This window comes from Erinaceus europaeus, chromosome 7 (genome assembly GCF_950295315.1).
Source record: "Erinaceus europaeus chromosome 7, mEriEur2.1, whole genome shotgun sequence".
NCBI classification, from domain to species: Eukaryota; Metazoa; Chordata; class Mammalia; order Eulipotyphla; family Erinaceidae; genus Erinaceus; species Erinaceus europaeus.
The window spans coordinates 92,983,174-93,007,477 of record NC_080168.1 but is presented as its reverse complement, the minus strand read 5'-3'; the positions used below and the strand labels follow the sequence as shown (position 1 = coordinate 93,007,477).

Here is a 24,304-nt window from a genome sequence, read left to right as displayed (position 1 = left end):
AAATAAAAGAGAGTTACCACTCAAGAGAATCATAAGATCCAAAGATGATGTCATTTCTTTACTCAAAATCTTACAGTGGCTCTTCTGAACTCCTTAACATAATATGTGAGGCCAGTTAGATCTGCTTATGGGCCTTGAATCTTTATGGGACTTTTAATAGGTTGTGTTGAAACAAAGGCACTTCCATTCAGCTGTGTTAACCTGTTTGTAGTTTCTGAAAAACAGTCTACTCTTTCTCTGAGCTGCTGCTTTTGTGCATGCTGTTTTCCTATTAGAAATACTCTTCCCCAGGTCGGGCTATAGGACATAGGGTTAAGCGCACATAGTGGGAAGTATAAGGACTCGCTCAAAAATCCCAGTTTGCGCCCCCCCATCCCCACCTGCAGGGGAGTCAATTCACAAGTGGTGAAGCAGGTCTCCAGGTGTCTATCTTTCTCTCCCCCTCTTTACCCTCCCCTCCCCTCTCAATTTCTCTCTGTCCTATCCAGTAAAATGGAAAAAATGGCCACCAGGAGCAGTGGATATATAATGCAGGACCCAGCTCCAGTGATAAACATAGAGACAAAAAAAAAAAGGGGGGGGGGAAGAATGGGAGAAAGAAAGAAAGAAAGACTCTTCAGATACCTCTTTTGCTTTAGCCAACACCTTTCCTTTATTTAAAAGATATCTTTACTTTTTTATTATCTTTATTTACTTGATAGAGACAGCCAGAAATTGAGAGGAAGAGGGGAGATAGAGAGGGAGAGAGAGACACCTGCAGCCCTGCTTCACCATTTGTGAAGCTTTCCCCCTGCAGGTGGGGACCAGGGACTTGAACTCGGTTCCTTGCGCATTTTAACATGTGCACTCAACGAGGTGTGTCACCATCTGGCCCCACCAACACATTTCTTTAAGGACTAGTTTAATTGTCAGTTGCTTATTGGAACTGTGATAAACATTGTGGTTGACTGTTTATTGGAAACAAAAAGAAGGTTCATTGAGAGCTTGTTGGAAGAAAAGAATTCCCAACCAGCGAAATCTAGAATGGCTTTTATTGCAGATTGCTATATTAAGGACTAAGAAGTGTATGCCATGTTTATCTTACAGTGAAAATCAAAAACTTTATTCTGTACGTCTTATTTCCTTCCTGGCCATTTTACTTAAAAAAATAGATGAACCTGGAAGGGTAGGTTGAAGAGGTCAAGGGGATAGAGAAGCCACTAGCCACTAGCATTTCTTTATTTAGGTTGGTTTCTTAGAACAAAAGATGAGATGAGATTTATATATTAGCGAGATAACAGGTCACTGTTCTGCCGACCATATCAATAGATGGCTGCTGAGTTAGCCAAACCCATCAGTTAGAATTCCAACCACTCTTTATTAAAAGTATAAAATAAAAAGTAGACCAGGGAGGTATCTTACCTATAGAGTGTTTATGCAAGGTCCTGGGTTTGTTTTCTGGTCCTGCTTTTTTTTTTTTTTTTCCAAAACAGCTAAATGAATTCACTAATGATCTGAACACTGACCATACTATGATATTATTCTTCTGACACTAAACAAACTGGATTCCCTTCCACCTCTTTCAAGAAGCCCTCCCTAACTAACGGAAAATATGTTAGCAGCTTTCTGCACCTACAGGAATTCAAAATATATTCTTTTCAGGCATACAGACTTTTAAGTGGGACCACTGGGTAAATTACTTATCTTGCAGCTAAATCTTCTCCACTCTAGGACTCAGTCATGACTGATGAATGATGTGATTAAAAGGAGGTATACCCTTCTGTCAAAACTGGACCCAAAGCAATCCTATTGGCCTTAATGGTATTGATGATTGTGGTACCTGGAAATGAGACCTGGAAATGTTTTAGTCTTAGGTGGGAAATCCAGTGTTGAGCATCTGATGTGCACTTATCTGCTCGATGATAGCATCTTGACACATCACCAGGGCAAGTCAGGAAAGAAGAAAGGGCAGACAACAGATACCACACTGTGGTCAAAAGAACAAGTTCTTGGCTTGCAGATGAATCATACCAGCCAAAGACTGGAACCTCCGGAGTGATTTTAGGAAAGAAATATGTTAAGAACTAAGGTTCCAAAGTATGACTAGTGTGCAAGTCGTCTAAATAATATATTGTGGTTATTTTTCATCAGGCTGGTATGGATTGTAAAAATAAAACATAAATAAAACAAGCAGCTGTTTGAATAATTAGTGTGTAGTTTCAGCTTAGGAAAAATATCAGAAAGCCATAGCAGATTAAGCATATGTTTGTCTCAAGTGGCAGAAAAGTAATTTAAAAAGCATAAACTGGAACTGAGGAGGTGGCTCTATAGTAAAGCCTGAGCTTTGCATGTATGAGGCCCAGGCCCAGGATTTGATCCCTGGAACCACATTAAATGAGAGAAGTGATCTGCACTGGCTCTCCCTCCCATCTTCAATGACAATTTTTGTAAAAATATAAATCTACAGAGACATAAGAGGGGAATATAATAATAGATGTGTTAACACATTTGATGACTTAGAGGAAATGAAGAGTATGACGTGCAGCAAACCAACCTCTGTGTAGAACATCCAGAAAAGGTTATTTCTTTGTTCATTCATTCGTTTACTGTTGAAACCTCTCTCTTGATTCACACAGTCACCTGATGTTCTCCTTACCATCTGAATTCCCACCATAAGCACAAAAGACTGAGCAGTTACAGTCTGAACAGAGTAGCTTCTGAAAGATTCTGGACTAAGGTGCAGAAGGCAGTGGGAGGGGGTCGGGCAGTAGCTCAGCAGGTTAAGGTCACATGGCACTAAGCACAAGGACCGGCTCAAGGATCCTGGTTCAAGCCCCGGGCTCCCTACCTGCAGGGGAGGTCCCCTCACAAGCAGTGAAGCAGGTCTGCAGCTGTTCATCTTTCTCTCCCCTCCTCTCTTGATTTCTTTCTGTCCTATCCAACAACAACAGCAGCAATAGTAACAACAACAACAAGGGCAACAAAAAAAATGGGAAAAATGACCTTCTGGGAGCAGTGGATTTGTAGTGCAGGCACCGAGCCCCAGCAATAACCCTGGAGGTGCAAAAAACAAAAAAGAAAGAAGGCAGTGAGAGTTAGGAATGGGGATGAAGTGGGGCAGGTAGCTTTGTTTTTTACTATAAGACTTATATTTATACATGGCCTATACATATGCAATAATGTACTATATATGTGTACATGTATTTATATAATTGCTTTGATCTAAAATTAAGTTGTCTATACTTTAATTTTAAAGAAGTGAAGTAAACTGGGGCCAGGTGGTGGCTCACCTGGTAAAGCACACACGTTACGGTGCATAAGGACCTGAGTTCAATCCTCCAGCCCCCACCTGCAGGGTGAAGCTTCATGAATGGTGAAGCAGTGCTTAGGGGTTTCTCTATCTCTCTCTCTCTCTCCCACTCTATCTCCTTCTTCCCTTTCAATTTCTCTATCTTTCTTCTAAATGGATAAATACAATAGTTTAATAAGTAAAATAATAAGAATTACATACTCATGAAAACACCTGAGTAATGGATAAATGGATAAAACCCTTATTTTGTTCCCAATCATTTTTCCTATATCATCCCCAGTATTTTTTTCTTTTTATGACACTGAACTGCCAGGGACATATAGGGCTACCACATAGAGGCCTGCAAGCTGTGTGTTCCCAACTGCAGAGTAGCTGAAATGGATTTGTGAGAAACCAATGGTAGGTTGCCATGAGTGTCAGAACTCTACTTTATACTGTTCAATTTGTGATAAAGTTTCTAAACTCACTTCCTTGAAGTTGCTCCTTGCCTTTGTTGCTCTTTTAGCTTTAGCTTAATTATCAATGTCCACTTGCACAGTTCCCATATTTAACTCGAAACTCCTTTAACAAGACTCACTGTGAAGATAGAGGTCTGGGTTTTCCCTGTTTGGGTTTCCCCCATTTGTTCTTTTCTATCTTTCTCTTTTCATGCCTTTTTAAATTACTTTTCTCTTTTTATTATAATTTTTTATCTTTCCTTATTGGATAGAGACAGCCAAAAATCAGGAAGGAAGGGGTTGCTAGAAAGGGAGAGAGACAGAGAGACACGCAAAGCTTTCCCCCTGCATGTAGGGACCAGGGACTTTAACCCGATTCCTTGAACACTGTAACATGTTACTCTACCAGGTGTGCCACCTACCTGACCCCCTATGACTCTACTTCTTATGTATCTCACACTGACATTTTAGTTTTCTGATTATATAATCAGATTTGCTCTAAAAGACTCTAAATGTTAACCATATTTAAAAATTTTCTTAAATTTTGTAACTCATTAACTAAAACAGTGAATGACTATGCCTTCAGTTTTTTTTTAAAAGTTCATCAGTGACTTATTGGCTCTTGAGGCACTTGTAAGCATATAAATGACTGTTTGCTGCAGATGTCAAGGAAAGGCAGACAATTGCCTTTCTCACAGCTGTACTCTGCAAAGTAAATGAATAAGCCTTGCTGTTGGTAGCTAACATGGATTCAGATTAATTCAGCCTTTGGTCTTTTCACTGTTGAGTGCTTGCGTGGTTTTTTTGTTTTGTCCCCCCCCCCCCTTCATCTCTTCTCTTATTGTTGACTCTACTCCCTCTACTGTTGCGTGGTTTTTTTGTTTTGTCCCCCCCCCCCCCCCTTCATCTCTTCTCTTATTGTTGACTCTACTCCCTCTACTGGAATCTTGGTTAAATTGACTAGAGTCTCTTCAAAGTTGGCCTACCAGCCCAACACGGAAATGAAGGAAAATATTAAGCTAAAACAAAATCAGGGCCAAGCAGTGGTGCATGTTACCCTGTGCAAGGACCTTAGTTTGATCCCCTGTTCCCCACTTACAGGGAGGGAAAGCATCAAGAGTAATGAGGCAGGTCTGCAGGTGTTTCTCTTCCTCTCACTTTCTATCCCCACCCCCACCCCCACCTGTCCTAGCTAATAAAGAAGGGTAAAAATGGCCACCAAAAGTGGTGGATTTGTCATGCAGGGACTGAGACCCTGTAATGACCTTGATGGCAATTAAAAAAAAAAAAAAAAGGGAAATAACATAAGTGACAAATGCCACTGTGGCATGGACACTTCCCTCTCATCATTCTTTATTTTGTTTCATGTAAGATAGAAAGAGAAAACAGAGCACAATTTTTAAAATTTAATCAGGGGATTAATAGTTTACAATACAATTGTTGACACATGGGCAAAATGTTCATCTCACCATGATACGTTTCTGCAAAACAGTCTAATCTCCAGCATAGGTTCTTTTCCACCATCATGCACCAGGACCCTAAGATTCCCCACCACCATCATCACTTCCCTCCCCAGAGTCTTTTGCTTTGGTGCAGTACACCAAACTCAATCCAAGTTTTACTTTGTTTCCTCTATCTGTTTTTTTGTTGTTGTTGTTGATTAAGTCCTTTCCATGAGTGAGATACCCCATATTCATCCCCCTCTTTCTGGCAGATCTGACTTAAAATGATTCCTTCATGCTCCATCCAAGATGAGTTGTATGGAAGGTGATTTCATCATTCTTGGTTTTTTTTTTTTAACATTTATTTATTCCCTTTAGTTGCCCTTGTTGTTTTATTATTGTAATTATTGTTGTTGATGATGATGATGTTGTTCGTTGTTGGATAGGACAGAGAGAAATGGAGAGAGGAGGGGAAGACAGAGAGGGAGAGAAAGAGACACCTACAGACCTGCTTCACTGCCTGTGAAGCGACTCCTCTGCAGGTGGGGAGCCAGCGGCTTGAACCAGGATCCTTGTGCTTTGTGCCCTGTGTGCTTAACCCGCTGCGCTACCACCCGACTCCCCATTCTTGTTTTTTTTTGTTTGTTTGTTTGTTTTTTTTTTTACCAGAGCACTGCTCAGCTCTGGCTTACAGTGGTGCGGAGGATTGAACCTGAGACTTTGGAGCCTCTGGCATGGGAGTCTCTTTGCATAACCACTAAGCTATCTAACCCCCTTCATCATTCTTAATAGCTGAGTAGCATCCCATTGTGCATATATGCCACAAATTTCTTTGCTACTCATCTTTTATTGGACATCTAGGTTGCTTCCTGGTTGGGGCTATTACATATTGTGGTGCTATGAACATAAATACTCATAGATCTCTGTGGATTCGTGTTTTTTTTTTTTAGGATATATCCCCAGTTCATAAATGGCCATAGGATAGATTCATTTCTAGCATTCTGAGAGTTCTTACTCAGAGCACAACTCCTAAAAACATGGTGCTGGGGATCAATCTGGGAGGCTCATGCATACAAGTCCCAGACTCTACCAGTATAGCTATCTCCCTGACTCCTTGCCTCTCATCTTTCTGATGCAAACCTCTATTCACAGTTTTAGTCTAATATAAAGCAAAGAAATGTTCAAATCAAACTTAGGTAGACTAATTCAAGGCAGGATCCATCTTGTTGCATTTTGTTCTTCAGGAGACTTACATTCTATTTTTACTGGTTTCTTTTCTTTCTTTTTTTCTTATTTATTTATAGTTTTTTGAGTTTAACATGCTGGAAAGCATGGCAAAAATAACAAGAGCTCATTAAGTAAATTGTAAGCACTTCAAAAGATTTTGGAATATGCCTTATAAGTTCACATCCACCATATCATAGAGTTAAGAACATTCGTTTTGTTTAATGGGAGAAAAAATTCAATTTAGAAAGAAGTGTATGCAGACTCACATACAAATACTGTTCTGAATAGCAGAACAGGAGGAGTATTTGTACCATCTCTTTTGATTGTTAAATACAACAGTATTTCAAGGCCAGGCATTGGCCCACCTGGTTAAGCACACAAATTACATTATGCAAGGATTCAGGTTCAAGCCCCTCATTCCCACCTGCAGGGGGAAAACTTCATGAGTGGTGAGGCAGGGCTGCAGGTGTCTCTCTATCCCTTTCTATTTCCCCCCCTCTCTCTTTCCCTCTCTATCTCCCCCTCCTCAATTTCTCTCTGTCTCTAGCCAATAAAACATATGTCTAAAAATACAACTGTATTTCTACATCTTCTATATTCAACTAGAAATTAAATTAAAAATTTGATGGAATTGGTCCTTTTTTTATCCTGTGCTTACTTATATAGAGTTTTTCCTAAATGTACTAAAGCCAACAGTTTAAAGGAAATACAAGTAGACACAGCAATCTAACCTGCTTGCTATACTATCCTCCAAGACTCACAAAACATACTTAGTAAAAATAATCCCCTTAGAAATAAGAAAATAGAGAAAGAGTGCCAGAAAAGGCAGTATTCTTTTAACTGGTCAATCAACAAGAGTATTTATTGATTGTCAACCATGTGCCAAGTATTATGCTAAAAGCTGGAGATTTAATACGCCTCTGCCCTCATGGATGTCAAGAAAGGAAGACAGAAGTAAATAAAAGATGTGACCACAAAGTATTCTAAATAAAAAGAATGGGAGTGAAGGGAGTAAAAGAAGGGGCTTGGGAGGGCAGTAAGAAAAGCAAGGAGAGGTGGGAAAGGACCTGTTCCAAACTGGAAGGTTAAGAGCACAGTACCTAAAAAAAGTGGTGACTTACTTAGTAGAGTGCCCACATTACAGTGCATTGGATTGACCTTCTCGTGGTGCATCCCGTGAGTACCCATTTATTGGGGAAACTGACGATCCTTCCTAGCCAACTGAATCCACATGGATCCCAGTCATTTTCAAAGCCAGCAACAAGCAGACATCAGGCTCAACCTGATGCTGTTGACTGGCTACGGAAGAAGGGCAAACGCTAGAAGAAGAAGAAGTGCACAAGGACTCGGGTTCAAGTCCCCAGTAACCCACCTGAGGGGAAAAGCATCACAAGTAGTGAAAAGTGTCTTTCTTTCTCCCCTCTATCTCCCTCATCCCTCTTGATCTCTTGATTTCTCTCTGTCTCTAGCAAAACGGGGGGGGGGGGAGATTGAAGAAGAGCCAGCCTTTGCAAAGGAAGATGAGATGCGACTCTGTGGTCTTAGACAACTGCATATGAAAAGCCTATGAAGTGAAAGCTCTTGGGGTGTACGAGGGAACTGCAAGGTGTCCGGTATAATCAAAGTCAAACTGAACAGTGAGTTAGAATGACAGTGGAGGACTCAGCAGAAACCGTGTATCAGCGAGGACCAGTCATTCTTGGAAAAGCATGTACAAAAAATTATTCATGATTTAGTAATGGTTTACAAGATTGCAGGGCTGTAGTTTCACGTGACACCCACCAAAGTTCTGTGACCCTTTTCTTTTCCCCTTAGCCACCTCATTCCTCACAAAGTCTGAGACAGTTCAGTTACTGTCTTTTGTTGCAAATTTGTATGCCTTAACTATGTACATTACACATACGAGCAAAACCACGTGGTAGTTGTCTGTCATCGCTCTATTTATTACACTTAGCAAAGGGGGCCGGATGGTGGTGCACCTGGTTAAGTGTACATATTGCCATGAACAAGGACCCAGGTTATTTCACTTAGCATGACCACCTCCAGTCCCATCCATTTTGTCCCAAAGAATAATATATCATCTTTCTTAGTTGACAGTGCTTCTTGAGCAGTGGAGTAGTGCTATAGGTGTCTCTCCTTCTATCCCTTACCTTCTATTTAAAAAGAGAGAGAGAGAGAGAGAGAGAGGAGATGGCACATCCAATTGAGTGTGAGTGCACATATTACCATGCACAAGGACCCGGGTTCAAACCCCCACTCACCGCCTACAGAGGGAAAACTTCAGGAGTGGTGAAGCAGATTTGCAGGTGTTTCTCTTTCTCTCTCCCTCTCCAACCCCACCTTCCCTCTCAGTTTCTCTCTGTTCTATCTAATTAAATGGGGGGGGAGGAAAAATGTTTACCGGGGCAATTAAAAAATTATTATTTTTTGTTTCTAATATTTTTATTTGTATTAATTGTTTTTTTTGTTGTTTTTTTTTAAAAAAAGGAAACACTGACAAAAACCATAGAAGAGGGGTACAACTCTACACAACTCCCACCACCAGAACTCTGTATCCCATCCACTCTCTTGATAGCTTTCCTGTTCTTTAGCCCTCTGGGAGAATGGACCCAAAATCATTGTGGGATGCAGAAGGTGGAAGGTCTGGTTTCTGTAATTGTTTCCCCGTAGAACATGGGCATTGACAAGTTGATCCATACTCCCAGCCTGTCTCTCTCTTTCCCTAGTGGGGCGGAGTTCTGGAGAATCGGAGTTCCAGGACACATTGGTGAGATTGTCTGTCCAGGGAAGTCTGGTCGGCATCATGATAGCATCTGGAACCTGGTGGCTGAAAAGAGAGTCAACATACAGAGCCAAACAAATCATTGATTAATCATAAACCTAAAGGCTGGTATAGTGCAGATGAAGAGTTGGGGGAGCCTCTGTTTTGTAGATAGCTAGTAAGCATATTTTAGTTATATTCCAAAGGGCCTGTGGCTATACTAGTTTTTTTTTTTTCCCCTGAGCCTGACATCTGATATGCAGGTGGATCCAAGTTATTGTCTGGGGAGATGATGTCATGGCTGGCTGAAGGACCAGAAAGCTGGATCAGGGAAGAGAGTAGCTCCCAAATATAGGAAAGATGTATAAATATTACTGACTGTAAACCCCATCGTTTTGATGTGATCTGGGGCCCATATTCAGCTTAGGAGCCTATGTGGCCTCTGCATCCCTGTAGATCTCAGCTCACATTCTGTGGCCATGATTAGGAATGTTCCAAGCTGCCCCATTTTCAGGACCCAAATTCCTCAGGTGTAGCATAGAGTATGTTGTCCAGCCTCCCTTTGGAGGATGTAACATTCTGTACCATTGTTGATCCAAGTTGAGGGCAAGGTCCTATGGAGGCCTACAAAGGGGTCTATTGTGTTGTTCCTAATAGAGATGACCAGTAACAATAGAGAGAGGGATTTATTCAAGGTTTAGGCCCATCATGTCTGTTTGGGAATCTCAGGACTCCCCGAAGAATAAAATAAAAATGAATGCCAGGAATTATGAAATCATGCAGACACCAAGCCCCAGAATAACCCAGGTAGAAAAATGGGGGTCAGGCGGTAGTGTAGTGGGTTAAGTGCATGTGGCGCAAAGTGCAAGAACCGGCAGAAGAATCCCAGTTCGAGCCCCTGGCTCCCAACTTGCAGGGGGTCACTTCACGAGCAGTGAAGCAGGTCTGCAGGTGTCTATCTTTCTCTACCCCTCTCTGTCTTCCCATCATCTCTTGATTTCTCTCTGTCCTATCAAAAAAAAAAAAGAAGAAGAAGAAGAAGAAGAAAGGAAGGAAGAAAGAAAAGAAAGAAAGAAAGAAAGGTGGGGGTGGGGGTAGATAGCCCAGTGGTTATGCAAGGAGACTCATACCTGAGGCTCCAAAGTCTGAAGTCTCCAAGGGGCATGTGTCTTTACTAATTTTTGCCTGGGCAGGACAGCTAACATAAAGGTGGGTTAAAAGACCAATAGTGAATCTTTTTTTTAATATTTATTTTATTTATTTATTTATTCCCTTTTGTTGCCCTTGTTGTTTTATTGTTGTCGTTATTATTGTTGTTGTTGTTGGATAGGACAGAGAGAAATGGAGAGAGGAGGGGAAGACAGAGAGGAGGAGAGAAAGATAGACACCTGCAGACCTGCTTCACCGCCTGTGAAGCGACTCCCCTGCAGGTGGGGAGCCAGGGGCTCGAACTGGGATCCTTATGCCGGTCCTTGTGCTTTGCGCCACCTGCGCTTAACCCGCTGCGCTACAGCCCGACTCCCCCAATAGTGAATCTTAATGTAAACTGTGGACTCTGGATGATTATGATATGTCAGTGTCATCAGTTGTAACAAGTGTACCATTCTTTTTTTTTCTTTATTGGGGGATTAATGGTTTATAGTTGACAGTGAAATACAATAGTTTGTACAAGCATAACATTTCCACATAACAATGCAACTCCCACTAAGTGCTCTTCTGCCATCATGTTCCAGACAAGTGTACCATTCTAATAAGGAATGTTAATTGGAGAAGCTGTGGGAGGCTCGGATGGTAATACATTTGGTTCAGTGCACGTATTACCGTGCATAAGGACTTGGGTTTGAGCCCCTGGCCTCCATCAGCAGGGGAAAAGCTTCATAAGCAGTGCTACAGGTCCCTCTCCCTTTCTCAACTTCTCTCTGTTCTATCAAGTAAAAAAATAATAATAAAGCTTAGGGAGTCGGGCAGTAGTGCAGGGGGTTAAGTGCACATGGCACAAAGTGCAAGGACCAGCATAAGGATCCCAGTTGTAGCCCCTGTCTCCCCCACCTGCAGGGGAATCGATCTACAGGCAGTGAAGCAGGTCTGCAGGTGTCTTTCTTTTCCCCCTCTGTCTTCCTCTCCTCTCTCCATTTCTCTCTGTCCTATCCAACAACGACAACATCAACAACAATAATAACTATAATAACAATAAAAACAACAAGGGCAACAAAAAGGAAATAAATATTTGAAAAATAATAATAAAGCTTAAAATAAAGTAATAATTGGAGAAGCTATGTAGGTGCAGACACTGGGAAATCTCTATACCTTACTCTCAATTTTGCTATAAACCTAAAAGTGATCTAATTAAAAAAAAAAAGATTAAATCTCTGTACTGTGTTATTTCATTTACAGAAGAACCAAAACTAAACAAAACCAGTATTAATGTGTTAGAAATAAGAAACTGGTTCCTTTGGGGAAGGCAATAGCAGGCAGCAGGAACATGAGGGAACTTCTAGGGGTGCTGACAGTGTTCTGATTCTTGATTTGTGCTGGTTTTCAAGGGCACATTCTCACTAGTACTTCAGCGGACTGGACAGTTAGGATTTATTCACTTTCCTATTTGTGATATACTGATGTGAAATTATTTTTCAAAGATGCATTGTTTGGGAGTTTAAAACAATAAGGAGAAAAGTACCTGAAGGTGACATTATTCACAATGTCTTTCACAGAATGCTGCTCGAGCCTGCACCTTTCCTTCTGAAGTTCACAGGAGGACTTATCTCTAGAAGTAAATTTGAAAAGTGACCAATTAAAAAGTGCTGGAATGGCTCCAGCCTCCAGCCATTGTAACAAAGGTATCTGGCAAAAAGCTACATGCTGCTGGATCTCCCAAGACCAATTTTACATGACTATACATAGAATAAATAGGAATTGCACTATGTTGCTAAAGAAGAAAATATTTGTCTTCAACTATGGCAGAGATTAAAGAGCCATTTTTGTCATTTTGTGTTTTTGGTGTTTTTTAATTTGTTTAATAGTCACAGTATAAGGAATGGTCTCCTTGTTCACTCATTCATGTACTGGCATGGCTAGGTTCTAGAATAGGGGCCTAAAGACCCACAGCAAAGTCAGAAATCATACGGAAGGTATTTTACTTATTTATTTATTTATTTATCTATTCCCTTTTTTGTTATTGTTGCCCTTGTTGTTGTTGTTATAGTTGTTGTTATTGATTTCGTCATTGTTGGATAGGACAGAAAGAAATAGAGAGAGGAGGGGAAGACAGTGAGGGGGAGAAAAAGATAGACACCTACAGACCTGCTTCACCGCCCATGAAGCAACTCCCCTGCGAGTGAGGAACCGGGGAGTTCGAACGGGATCCTTCTGCCAGTCCTTGCGCTTTGCATCACCTGGGAAGGTACTTTTTATGGGAAGAAGGAGTAAAGGAAAATGGAAGGGTAGAGGAACAAGAAAAAAAAAAGTGGATAGCAAGGGAGAGGTAAGGGTAGCGATTACAGCAGTTGTACAGAATGAAAATGCAGCTGTCCCAGTAAGGTCATGTATTTGAACATAGGAGGAGAAAACCATACAGTATATACGTAGCTTTGAGGAATTCCTAAGATAGAAATCAGAACAGACTGAAGAGAAAAAGCCCCTGTGTAAGCCAGACTCATTATGGTAGGTAGGCACATACAAGTTATATTTTCTTCCCCAATTTGTTTTATAAAGCCAGTATAGTCATGCCCTTTGGAATATAACTGAAATAGGACTACTAGCCATCCACAAAATGGAGACCCCAACTCTTCATCTGCACTATTCCAGCCTTTAGGTTTATGATTAGTCAACAATTAGTTTGGCTTTATATGTTAACTCTTCTTTCAGTCACCTGGTTCCAGATGCTAACATGATGCCAACAAGATTTCCCTGGGCAGACGACCCCACCAATGTGTCCTAGAGCCCCCCGGAGCCCCACCCCACTAGGGAAAAAGAGAGACAGGCTGAGACTATGGATCAACCTGTCATGTTCAGTGGGGAAGCAATTGCAGAAGCTGGACCTTCCACCTTCTGCACCCCATAATGATCCTGGGTCCATACTCCCAGAGGGTTAAAGAAAAGAGGATTAGGAAAGCTATCAAGGGAGGGGATGGGATACGGAATTCTGGTGGTGGGAATTATGTGGAGTTGTACCCCCCTTCTCCTATGTTTTTTGTCAGTGTTTCCTTTTTATAAATAAAATTTAAAAAACATATAAAGCCGTATAAATTGATTAATCATGAACCTAAAGTCTGGAATATTGCAGATGAAGATTTGGGGTTTCCATTTTGGAAATAGCTAGTGGGTCTATTTTAGGCATATTCCAAAGGGTCCATGACTTCATTAGTTTTTGTCTGAACCTGACATCTGATATGCAGGTAGACCCAAGTTATTGTCGGGGGAGATGATGTCATGGCTGGAAAAGGGGCCAGAAAAATGCATCAGGGAAGAGAGTAGCTCCCAAATATGGGAAAGGTGTATAAATATTGTTCATTGTAAGCCCCATCGATTTGATCTGGGGCCCATATTCAGCATAGGAACCTGTGTGACCTCTACATCCCGGTAGGCCTGAACACAACATGATTTCAAGACACCCACCTTTCCTCCTTTGCTGCTAAAAGTGGACATATACCATAAGTCAGAAAGACCAAAGGCTATAGCCACATAAAGTAAAATATTTTAAAATAATGTAGTCATAGTGAAGATAGTTTGTAAGGAGGAGAAGGGTTGGAGGAAAAAAAGAGAAAAACACAAAAACCTAGGGCAAGTAGAGATAAGGTTCTAACCCAGGACCTTCCTAAGTTCTGCCCTGAACTGTAGAGGTCATTCATCTCACTTGAGCCTCCATGCTCCCTTTTCATGAACATCCTCGCCCTTCTGAGAGTTGTTCCTCTGCAGCAGCTATATAAGAAAAGAACAAGCTCATTCTATCTTTTTTTTTAATTGCCACCCGAATTATCACTGGGGCTCAGTGCCTGCATGAGGAATCCACTGCTCTTGGTGGCCTCTCCCTCCCTACACACACACACACACACACACACACACACACACACACACACTTTTTTAAAAATATATTTGATAGGACAGAAAGAAATTGAGAGAGGTGAGAGAGAGCCCTGTAGTACTTGCTTCACCAGTCAGGAAGGCCCCCCAGCAGGTGGGGAACAGGGTCCCTGCACATGGTAACGTATGGTAGTGTATGCATTTAACTGGGTGCATCACTGCCAACTGCTCCTTCTATCATTTTAAATTCCATGTTGAGCAGACTAAAAGTAATTTAAGCCTAGTCTTCTTGACATGAAGCAAAGAAATGCATTGCTAATCAAAGTGTGGTTTGAGGACCTATTCGGGGCCATGGCTGTTTTGACCAATTCACAACAGCACTTTAGAAAGCCTGGGATTGGCACAAAGATAGAGAGTTTTGGACTCGTGGGGCCAGGTAGGGGCACACTTGATAGAGCAGACATGTTGGACTAGCATGCATGAGGTTCTGAATTTGGCCCCCAGAACTGCATAGACTAGATTGCTGCTCTGGCCTCTCTCCCCATCTGTCTTTATCTCATGAAATAAATAACATAAATGTAGGAGGCCTGGTGGTGGTGCACCCAGTTAAGTGCACATAGTACTATGTGCAAGGACCTCCTCAAGGACCAGGGTTTGAGCCCCCCAATCCCCCTGCACCTGTAATGGAGATGCAGGTCTGGAAGTGTCTTATTTTTCTCCCTCTCTATCACCCTCTCCTCTCAATTTCTCTCTGTCCTATCGAATAAAATAAAAAAAAAAAAAAAAAAAAATGGCTGCTGGGAACAGTGGATTTGTAATGCCAGCACAGAGCTCTAGCGATAACCCTGAAAGCAAAACAAACAAATAAATAAAGCAACTTAAAAGAAAACTTGCAGTAATTGAGTAAATTCTGCGGAATCACATAACAAAATATTGAGGTTTGTATTTTGTATCTTTATGTTCTTATTTTATCCTAGTATACTAATTATATAAAAATGTAAATTTGTTGCAAATTAGAAATTGTTGAAAATTGGACTTTCACCATAGGTAGTTTGCCAGTCGGAGCTGTAGTAGCATTATTCCACTGAATAGCAATGCAAACGGTATGCACAAGGGGGTCTGGCAGTAGCGCAAAAGGTTAAGGGCACATGGCGCAAAGCTCAAACCCGGTTCCAGCCACCCGCGCCCTACCAGCAGGGGGGTCGATTCACAAGCAGTGAAGCAGGTCTGCAGATGTCTATATCTCTCCCCCTCTCTGTATTCCCTCCTCTCTCAATTTCTCTCTGTCCTATCCAACAACAACATCAATAACAACAAGGACAACAAAACCGGAAAAAAATGGCCTCCAGGAGCAGTGAATTCATACTGCAGGCACCCAGCCCCAGCAAATAATCCTGGAGGCAAAAAAAAAAAAAAAAAGGTATGCACAAAAGGCAGAGCTGTATTCTCAATATTTTTACCAGACATTTGAATTTCTATCTTAAAGGACTTTACTTTATATTGCCATTTATTTAAAGTTATTTTCTGCTCATATATATTATTACTAGAAGCTTCTTAAAAGAAAACAGCCTGTATTAACAACAGGTGATTAAGGAGTGGCTTGGCAGCACTAGCTTATGTTCAAAGAGGAGCCACAATGTCAGGTAACACATAGAAGTTATTAATTCCTGTTGGGAAAAAAGGAGGTACTCTCTCTTTTAAGAAGAAAATTAGGTCACTCCCTTCTGATTGGAAATAGCTAATCATAGGGTTTCAAAAGATTAATATAGTTGTTTAAAGATGAGGAAGCCAAACCAGGAGGTTCGTTTGCCTAAGATCATGCAATCTGTGAAGGGGGAGATATCACCCTTTAACCATACCTGCACTCTTGCTACTGGCCCACCAAAATGTTGCTCCACAGGAACTACAAAAGCAAATGCTTTCAGAACCTGCACTTCCAGGTGCATTTATGGAGGATAATAAACATTAAACTAGAATCAAGTGCTTATGAATATTCTTTTTTATTTATTTTCCCTTATGTTGCCCTTGTTTTTTATTGTTGTAGTTATTATTGTTATTGATGTCGTCATTGTTGGATAGGACAGAGAGAAATGGAGATAGGAGGGGAAGACAGAGAGGGGGAGAGAAAGATAGACAACATAGACAAATTTCCTGGCTCTAGAGTTTTCTACACACAGACAAGATCAATATTTGTCCCAAACTAATTTGCACATCACACAGAAAGGGGGAGGGGGAGGAGAGAGGAGAGGGAGGAGGATGAGAAGAATGGCACTGCTGTCCACATTGTCTTGATGTTGAGGCTGATTTGATCTAGATTCCTAATAAACAGGCTTCAAAAGCAACGCCACCTTGATCCTTTTAGGATGTAATTGGGATCTCAGTTAGAAATAAGTGCCTATCCCTCAGAAATATCAAAGCTTTGTAGAGTTTGTATAGTTACTGTGCAGAATCCAGAAACTGCAGATTCATTTAGTTCAGTGAACTAAACAACTTTATTTTAATATATCTATTTAATTTCATGAGATAGATAAGGGAGCAAGATACCAGACTAGCATTCTCATATGTATTGCCCAGGATTGAACTTGGGACATCATGATCAGAATTCTAAAATTCTACCACTATACCACCTCCCACGTCATGAATTAAATAACTTTGCTACTTCAGAAAAAAAAAATGTCTCAGTGAAAAATTAAAATTGCTGTGACTTGGGGGACCAGGTGGTGGTGCACCTGGTTGAGCACACACATTACAGTGAGGAAGGATCCAGGTTCAAGCCCCTGATCCCCACCTGCAGGGGGGAAGCTTCACAAGTGGTGAAGCAGGGCTGCAGGTGTCTCTCTGTTTCTCTCTCTGCTTCCCCCTCTTCTCTCAATTTCTCTCTGTCTCTATCCAATAATAAATAAAATAAAAATAAAAGATTTTAAGACAAATAAATAATTTTTTTTAATTGCTGTGACTTGGGAGGTGGTTCAGTGAATAAAGTGTTAGACTCTAAAGCATGAGGTCCCAAGTTTAGTCCTCCATCATAACATGTGCCAGAGTGATGCTCTGGTTCTCTTTATTTCTCCCTTATAAATGAATAAGTAAATGCATAAATCTCTTTAAAAATCCTAAGTTGCTAGTCATTTATTTGGCTTTCATTCCTAGTCAATGCCAGAAATATCAAGATCTTAAGTGTATTAGCCATATGTTTAAATGTAGACCAGTTTTTTAGTGTATATGTTCGACATTGTTTTTCATTTGAAAATGACACATTTTACTTAACTGTTCGCTAACAAATATTAAAATTTACAATTCCTCCTTAACATTACACTAAAATGTTTAACAAACTGTATATACCTTCTATATATACTAGCAATTTTTTAAGGCAGAGAAGAAATGCATCAATTCTTAGCATCATTTATTAAAAGTTAATAGTTGATCTTAGAACCAGGCTATCAATGCAGAAATTTTCACCTGGTTATATGCAGTGGGAATAATCCACACTTTAAGAAATCTAATGGCTGAAGTCAAAAAATACAAACTTCTAATTTTAAATAAGTCCTGGGGATATAATATACTGCCTTCTGACAGGAGTTAGCAAGGATAATCGTATATTTGAAAACTGTTAGAAAAGAATAAATCTTAAACATTCTTATTGCAAAGAAAAGACAAATTTCAATAACAGTAGTGATGGATATTACAAAAACTTACTGTGATGATAATAATAATATACATATATTCATTATGACACACACTTAAAAATTAAGATACTGTATTTCTTAAGTAAATTTAAAATAGTAGCAAATTTAAAAAGAAGCTCATTGTCTTATGTCAAGATAAATTGTAAGCATGTGTACCTGGTCTGGGATGATAATGGCATTAGTTCTGAATTCTTGGGTTTGGGCAGCAAATAATTTTTTAAGTCAACTTTTAGTTGACTGTTATATAAACTCTCAATTGTGCTTGATTAGAATCTGTTTAGCAGTTGGTCTTCTGGCCTCTTGAAATACCAGTGACATTAGTGACCAATAGTGACGTAGGATTATGTAGGAGATAGTAAAGAAATAGAAAAATAAAAATAGAATAGAATCTAATTACATGGAATTTTTCTTAAAACAAAAATTGATTTGAGTTCTGCCCAAAGAGGCTTGTTGTTTCCTGTGCCAGGAACTACTGTGCAGGCCCAGCAGGAAGTGTGCTACAGAGCAGGATCACATTACACCCTTGTTTTATGGTTCATTTCACTTATTTAATGCAATCCGAGAACCTGCAAAAGGAACATGTTAGAAGGACGGAATAGCTTTTTGTCTTGTTTTGTTTTGTTTTGTTTTAAGTTTCTCTGAATCAAAACATTTGTTTTTACAAGGTGCTTATAGTCCCAGAGAAACTGGACTTCCAGAGCGTGCATGGTGAAGACATTTCCCTTTGTCACAAAATTTAAAGCAAGACACAAAGTTGAGTTATGTCTAGGGTTGAATTATGTCCTTTTCCTTTGCTATCCTACTCTACATATCTATAAGCTTGAAGAATTACAACCATACCCATGAATGGACTAAATCATGTTGAACTCCATGTAAGCTCCTCCTAGGGTCTCTATTTAAAAGAGAACCCAAGATGTTTGGGGGAGGAAAGGCATTATATTTAGGATGCAAAATAGTGATTCATTTGTCAAGCAGAGAAATGAGTTCATTTGACTGGAGTGCTTGAAAATGTGTGAATTGAACAGCATCCACCACTGCTCACACACTGTCTGTTTTCCTCTCCAGGGACCTCAGTATGAACAACATCAGTCAGCTGCCCCCGGAACCCCTGCACAGTCTTCGCTTCCTAGAGGAGTTGTAAGTATCACTGTCGTCATGATGCATCCAGTCAACCCTAGACACATTCTTGGGTTCCTCTCTCAGACTTACTGTGGGAACCAGATAAAACAAGGCAGAAAAGCTGTCAGCACCAACAATTTTGGCACATGAGGAAACACTTAGTTGGGAAGAGGAAAAAAAAAAAAAACAATTGCTTATGATTCTGGAAATCAACTTATAAAAGTGCTTACCATGAAGCTACAACTTTCTAAGGTGAGACTGAGCCAAACAAATTAAAATTTTAAAACAAAGCCTGTTTAAAAAAAAAAAACTGGATGGCTCTTTGGAAATAGTAAAGCAGCAGGATATTAAAAGTTTGAATACTGGTTCATATTTATTAAAATAGCAAATAAAGCTATAATCAAAACCAAAAACTGCTGTTGGTTTGATTTGTTACAGGGAGACTTTCATTCATGTTTCATAGCACCAAAACTTCTTGTCCTAATCACTTTTAATTACTATTTTCCTACTTTTAAATTTAGCTTCCCTCAAGGCTTGGACAGAAAAAGATGAAATCCACAGCACTTACTACTAAAGTCTCCCCAAATTCACCTAACAAACAAAGACTGAAAGAAAAAGGAGGAAGCTAAAATTAGCTAATGGTACACATTGGAATCTTGATTAAGTCTACTAATCACTTTATAGAAGATGAAAAAGAACTGATTAAACAAAAAAGTCTACATTTTAAAAAAATCCATTTGATCAGATTACTCTTTTGAATGATGGGACTGAGGAAGTGATGTTCCATCATGATCTTCGTGAAGAAAGTTTGGCACCATCAGTTGGGTAAATCCTCTGATTGTTGATTAAAGGAATTGTTTAGACAATGACCTCTCTTGAAAATACTTCCTTTATACTAAATTCAGGGTCCAATTTGAGTATTAATTTAAATTGTTGATACACCACACGATCCACCATGGGAGGTGGAATATTCCATCACAACCAAATTACACTACATTGACTTCTTTAATAGGATAATATTCTCAAATTTCTTTCCCTTAGAGATTTATCTGTATTGTTTTTTGACATTATATCTTTAATAAATGTTACTGTCTCACTGCTCCATCAGACCAGATTTCTATTAAGAGGTATAGGGGAGAAACTTACTTTAAGAGGATGTTCAGTGAGTTATAATCATTTAAGGGATAAGTTTTCATTTTGGCTTGTCCAGACCCTTCTATTTTCCTCTTTTCTTTCTCTCTGCCTATTTCCATTCCTAAAACATAGCCTTCTTTAGGTTATGTCTCAGTCATGACAGGTATGTAATAAAAAAATTGATAACATTTTTTATGAGTGAATTAATGAACTAATGAGGAAGTAAAACTTTTAAAGGGAGTTTATGCAAGTTAACTGCCTTAGGGAAAAAAATAACAAATTTAGTTGACATTAGCTGATGTTTTTAATGATTTTTCTTAGTAAAATTGAGTCAGATTTTCTTTTCTTTCTTTTTTTTTTTCCTAGTGATTTAATAATGATCAACAAGATTGTGGGATAAGAGGGGTACAATTCCATACAATTCCCACCACCAGATTGCCATTATCCCATCCCCTCCATTGACAGGTTCCCTGTTCTTTATCCCTCTGGGAGTATGGACCTAAGATCTCTATAGGGTGCAGAAGGTGGGAGGTCTGGCTTCTGTAATTGCTTCTCCACTGAACATGGGTGTTGACAGGTTGATCCATATCCCCAGCCTGTTTCTACCTTTTCCTAGTGGGGTAGGGTTCTGGAGAGGTTCGGTTCCAGGATGCATTAGTGAGGTTATCTGCCCTAAGAAGTGAGGTTGACATCATGGTAGTATCTGCAACTTGGTGGCTGAAACGCATTAAGATATAAAGCAGAACAAATTGTTTAATAATCAGGAACCTAAAGGTAAGTATATAGCAGATGAGATTTGAGGTCTTCATGTTGGAAGAAGCTAGGAAGTCTATTTTAGCTATATTCAAATAGGCCTGTGACTACTAAATTTTTGCCTGGGCTGGACAGCTAGCATGCAGGTGGGCTAAAAGTCAAATTTTGTTCTTACTCATATCCTTCTCATCCTCCCTCCCCTGCCACTATTAATATAAAGCCCCCTGTTCTCATTATGTATTTCCTATTATTTTTCACTTTGGCTTCCTTATAACATGCTATGGCAAAAGATTTCCTTTTGCTCTCAACAGACACCTCAACTTTAAACTGCAGACTAAATCAATAAGTAATTCAGTCTCCCAAGAAATTGGTTTAATAGAGTTCCTCCCTCACTGACACAACTCATAGAAAACAACTTCACTTTTTTTGTGAAGTGAATGTTAACTCTACTCCAAGGCTAGCTTTTCAAAATATAATTGAGAAAAACTAGAAAAGGGGTAGGGAAATGACTCTGCTTTGAAAATGCTACTTTTCCATATTGTCTTATTTTTATGTCTCTGGAAATCCCATCAAGTATCTTGACCTTGGAATTAGAATTTCAGAAATAGAGAGAGAGACTTTTAAAGACTATTCATTCCATTTTCTCATTCCGTACTAGAATTCCCTCTGCTGAGTTGGCTGATTTGCTGAATTTAAAAACAAGACCACTTTCCTTATATATAACCCTGTGTTGTATCTAAATGATGTTTTGAAGACATCGTTATTCATTTAGGGGCAGAATGAGATAATATTTATAGAACCTGGAAAAATAATCAACTCTGCTTGTGTATTCCTTTGTCCCTTAAATTAAAGGCATTATTTCATTGAGAGAGAAAAAACATTTTTATTATACCTGTACTGTGTTGCTAATTGTATTAGATCAAGCTATGTATCATAATTCTAATGATTACAATAAGTTACTCTATGTAAGGCACTGTTCAAAATTCTTTAAGCATATTATCCTACTGAGTGCACTTTAACAACCCAATCGAGGTAGGTATTACTCCTAGCTCACAGATTTCTTAAAAAGAAATCTGGAATACAGAGAAAATAAGGAGCTTAATCAAGATAGTAGAATCAATTAGTGTCAGAACTAAATTCAAACCAACTTCGAAAGTTACATGCTAAAGGTGAGGTAAGAGTTAGGAATTTTTAATGGTTTCTCTGTACTTATCTTTCCACAGTAGTGCCTAAACTATGACCTACCTCTTGAACACTTTCAAATGTTATATAAATTGGATGTCATAATAATAGAGGGGTTTGTGGAGGGGGTATGTGTAAGGGAAAGAGAAAATGAGAAATAGGTGGAGGTAGATAGCATAATGGTTACCATTATGCAAGGAGACCCTCATGACTGAGGCTTCAAAGTCCCAGGTTCAATCCCCAGCACCACCATAAACCAGATCTACTCAGTGCTCTGTTATAAAGAGAGAAAGAGGAGTCTGGAGGTAGTGCAGCGAGTTAAGTGCACATGGTGCAAAGCATTAATAGACCCACATAAGGATCTCGGTTCGAGCCCCCGGCTCCCACCTACAGGGAAGTCGCTTCACAGGTGGTGAAGCAGGTCTGCAGGTGTCTATCTTTCTCTCCCCCTCTCTGTCTTCCCCTCCTCTCTCCATTTCTCTCTGTCCTGTCCAACAATGATGACATCAATAACTACAACAATAAAACAACAAGGGCAACAAAAGGGAATAAATAAAATAAATATTAAAAAAAGTTTTTTAAAATGTAAGACTATCTTCAAAAAAGAGAGAGAAAGAGGAAATGAGAAACAGTTCTGTTCCTAAGAGGGAGAGATTGAATATTCCATCAATTAATTTACTACCATCATCTATTGGCTATGAGTAAAGTATCATGAGAATCTTTAGGTATAGAACTTCACCAATTTAGCATTGTTCAGCAGGTACATAACCTTTGCTAAAATATACATTTGAAATTTTCTAATTAATTTATTTTGGATAGAGACAGAAATTTAGAGATGAGGGCGAGGGAAAGAAGGGAAAAAGAAAGACATCTGCAGCACTGCTTCACCACTTGTAAAGCTTTCACCTACAGGTGGGGATCAGGGCTTGATCCCAAGGTGCTTGCACACAGTAACTTGTATACTCAGCCAGATGCTCCAACACCTACCCCCACTTTGCTGATATATTTACGTAGGCACACATATACTTGAGCTGCATATATACACACACACATATACTTGAGTGTGTTTTGAATTTTCTACTTGATCTAACAAATACATACATACAGCTATACACGTAACAAGTACATACATTCAGCTAGATGTAGGGATTGATAAACTTATCACTGTGTGTGTATACTATGACAATTATAACACTGTTCTGAAAAGTATAGTTTCATCTAACTCTTCTGTGCTTTATCTCTATTTACTGCATAGGAAACTGCTACTAATAGTGCCTATATTATTAATAAAATTGTTTTGTTTAAAAAATAATTACTGGGCAGGGGAGACAGCATAATGGTTATGCAAACAGACTCTCATGCCTGAGGCTCCTAAGTCCCAGATTCAATCCCCTGCACATGGTGCAAAGCTCAAGAACCCGCAGAAGGATCCTGGTTGGAGCCCCCGGCTCCCCACTTGCGGGGAAGTCGCTTCAGAGGTGGTGAAGCAGGTCTGCAGGTGTCTATCTTTCTCTTCCCCTCTCTTGTCTTCCCCTCCTCTCTCCATTTCTCTCTCTCCTATCCAACAACAGTGACATCAATAACAATAATAATAACCACAACAACGATGAAAAAAACAAGGGCAACAAAAGGGGAAAAAATAGCCTCCAGGAGCAGTGGATTCATAGTGCAGGCACTAAGCCCCAGCAATAACCCTGGTGGCAAATTTAATTAATTAATTAATTAATTAAAAATAAATGAGAGAAGTCACCACTCTTTTCCACTTAGCTCTGGTTACCAAATATGTAATTTTCCTAGTTTTACTCATTTAACTATGTAACAAACTGTAGAAAACTCATGCTTCAAGACCTGGGTAGTAACTGTCAGCTAGAACATAGAACCTACATGCCAGAGGCCCCAAAGACCTGACACCACCCTATACCAGCCCTATTTATTAAATCCTACCAGGGACTTAATGTTAGTGTTTGCTTATGAGCAAACAAAAGATACTACCTTTGGTCCATAAAAGAGAAGCTGAAATGTTAGGAGCTCATGGCAGACTGTGCCCAGTGCTGACATCTCCAAGTTCCATTGAACTTGTTGGTCTTCAAATTGTTAGTCTGATTAGACCAGAGGGAAAAATAAATTGTTACCACTTTTAAACAGTCTAAATTAAAGGCCTTTATTTCCAAGTAGTGTTTTTTAAGTCTTCCCAGATTCTAATGCTATTAGAATCAAACACTCAATTTAGGAAGGAAACACAAGACACTCTCGGGAGG

The 24,304-nt window shown here is 39.6% G+C and overlaps 1 protein-coding gene across 2 annotated transcripts in view; it reads left to right on the top strand.

Annotated features, from left to right (window-relative positions):
- LGR5 (leucine rich repeat containing G protein-coupled receptor 5) overlaps positions 1–24,304 on the top strand; it is a 157,545-nt gene that overhangs the window by 43,223 nt on the left and 90,018 nt on the right. For both annotated transcript variants that reach the window (XM_007537593.3, XM_007537592.3), the window contains exon 2: positions 18,924–18,995. In XM_007537593.3, the coding sequence (XP_007537655.1) occupies positions 18,924–18,995 (72 nt within the window). The remainder of the gene's footprint in view (positions 1–18,923; positions 18,996–24,304) is intronic.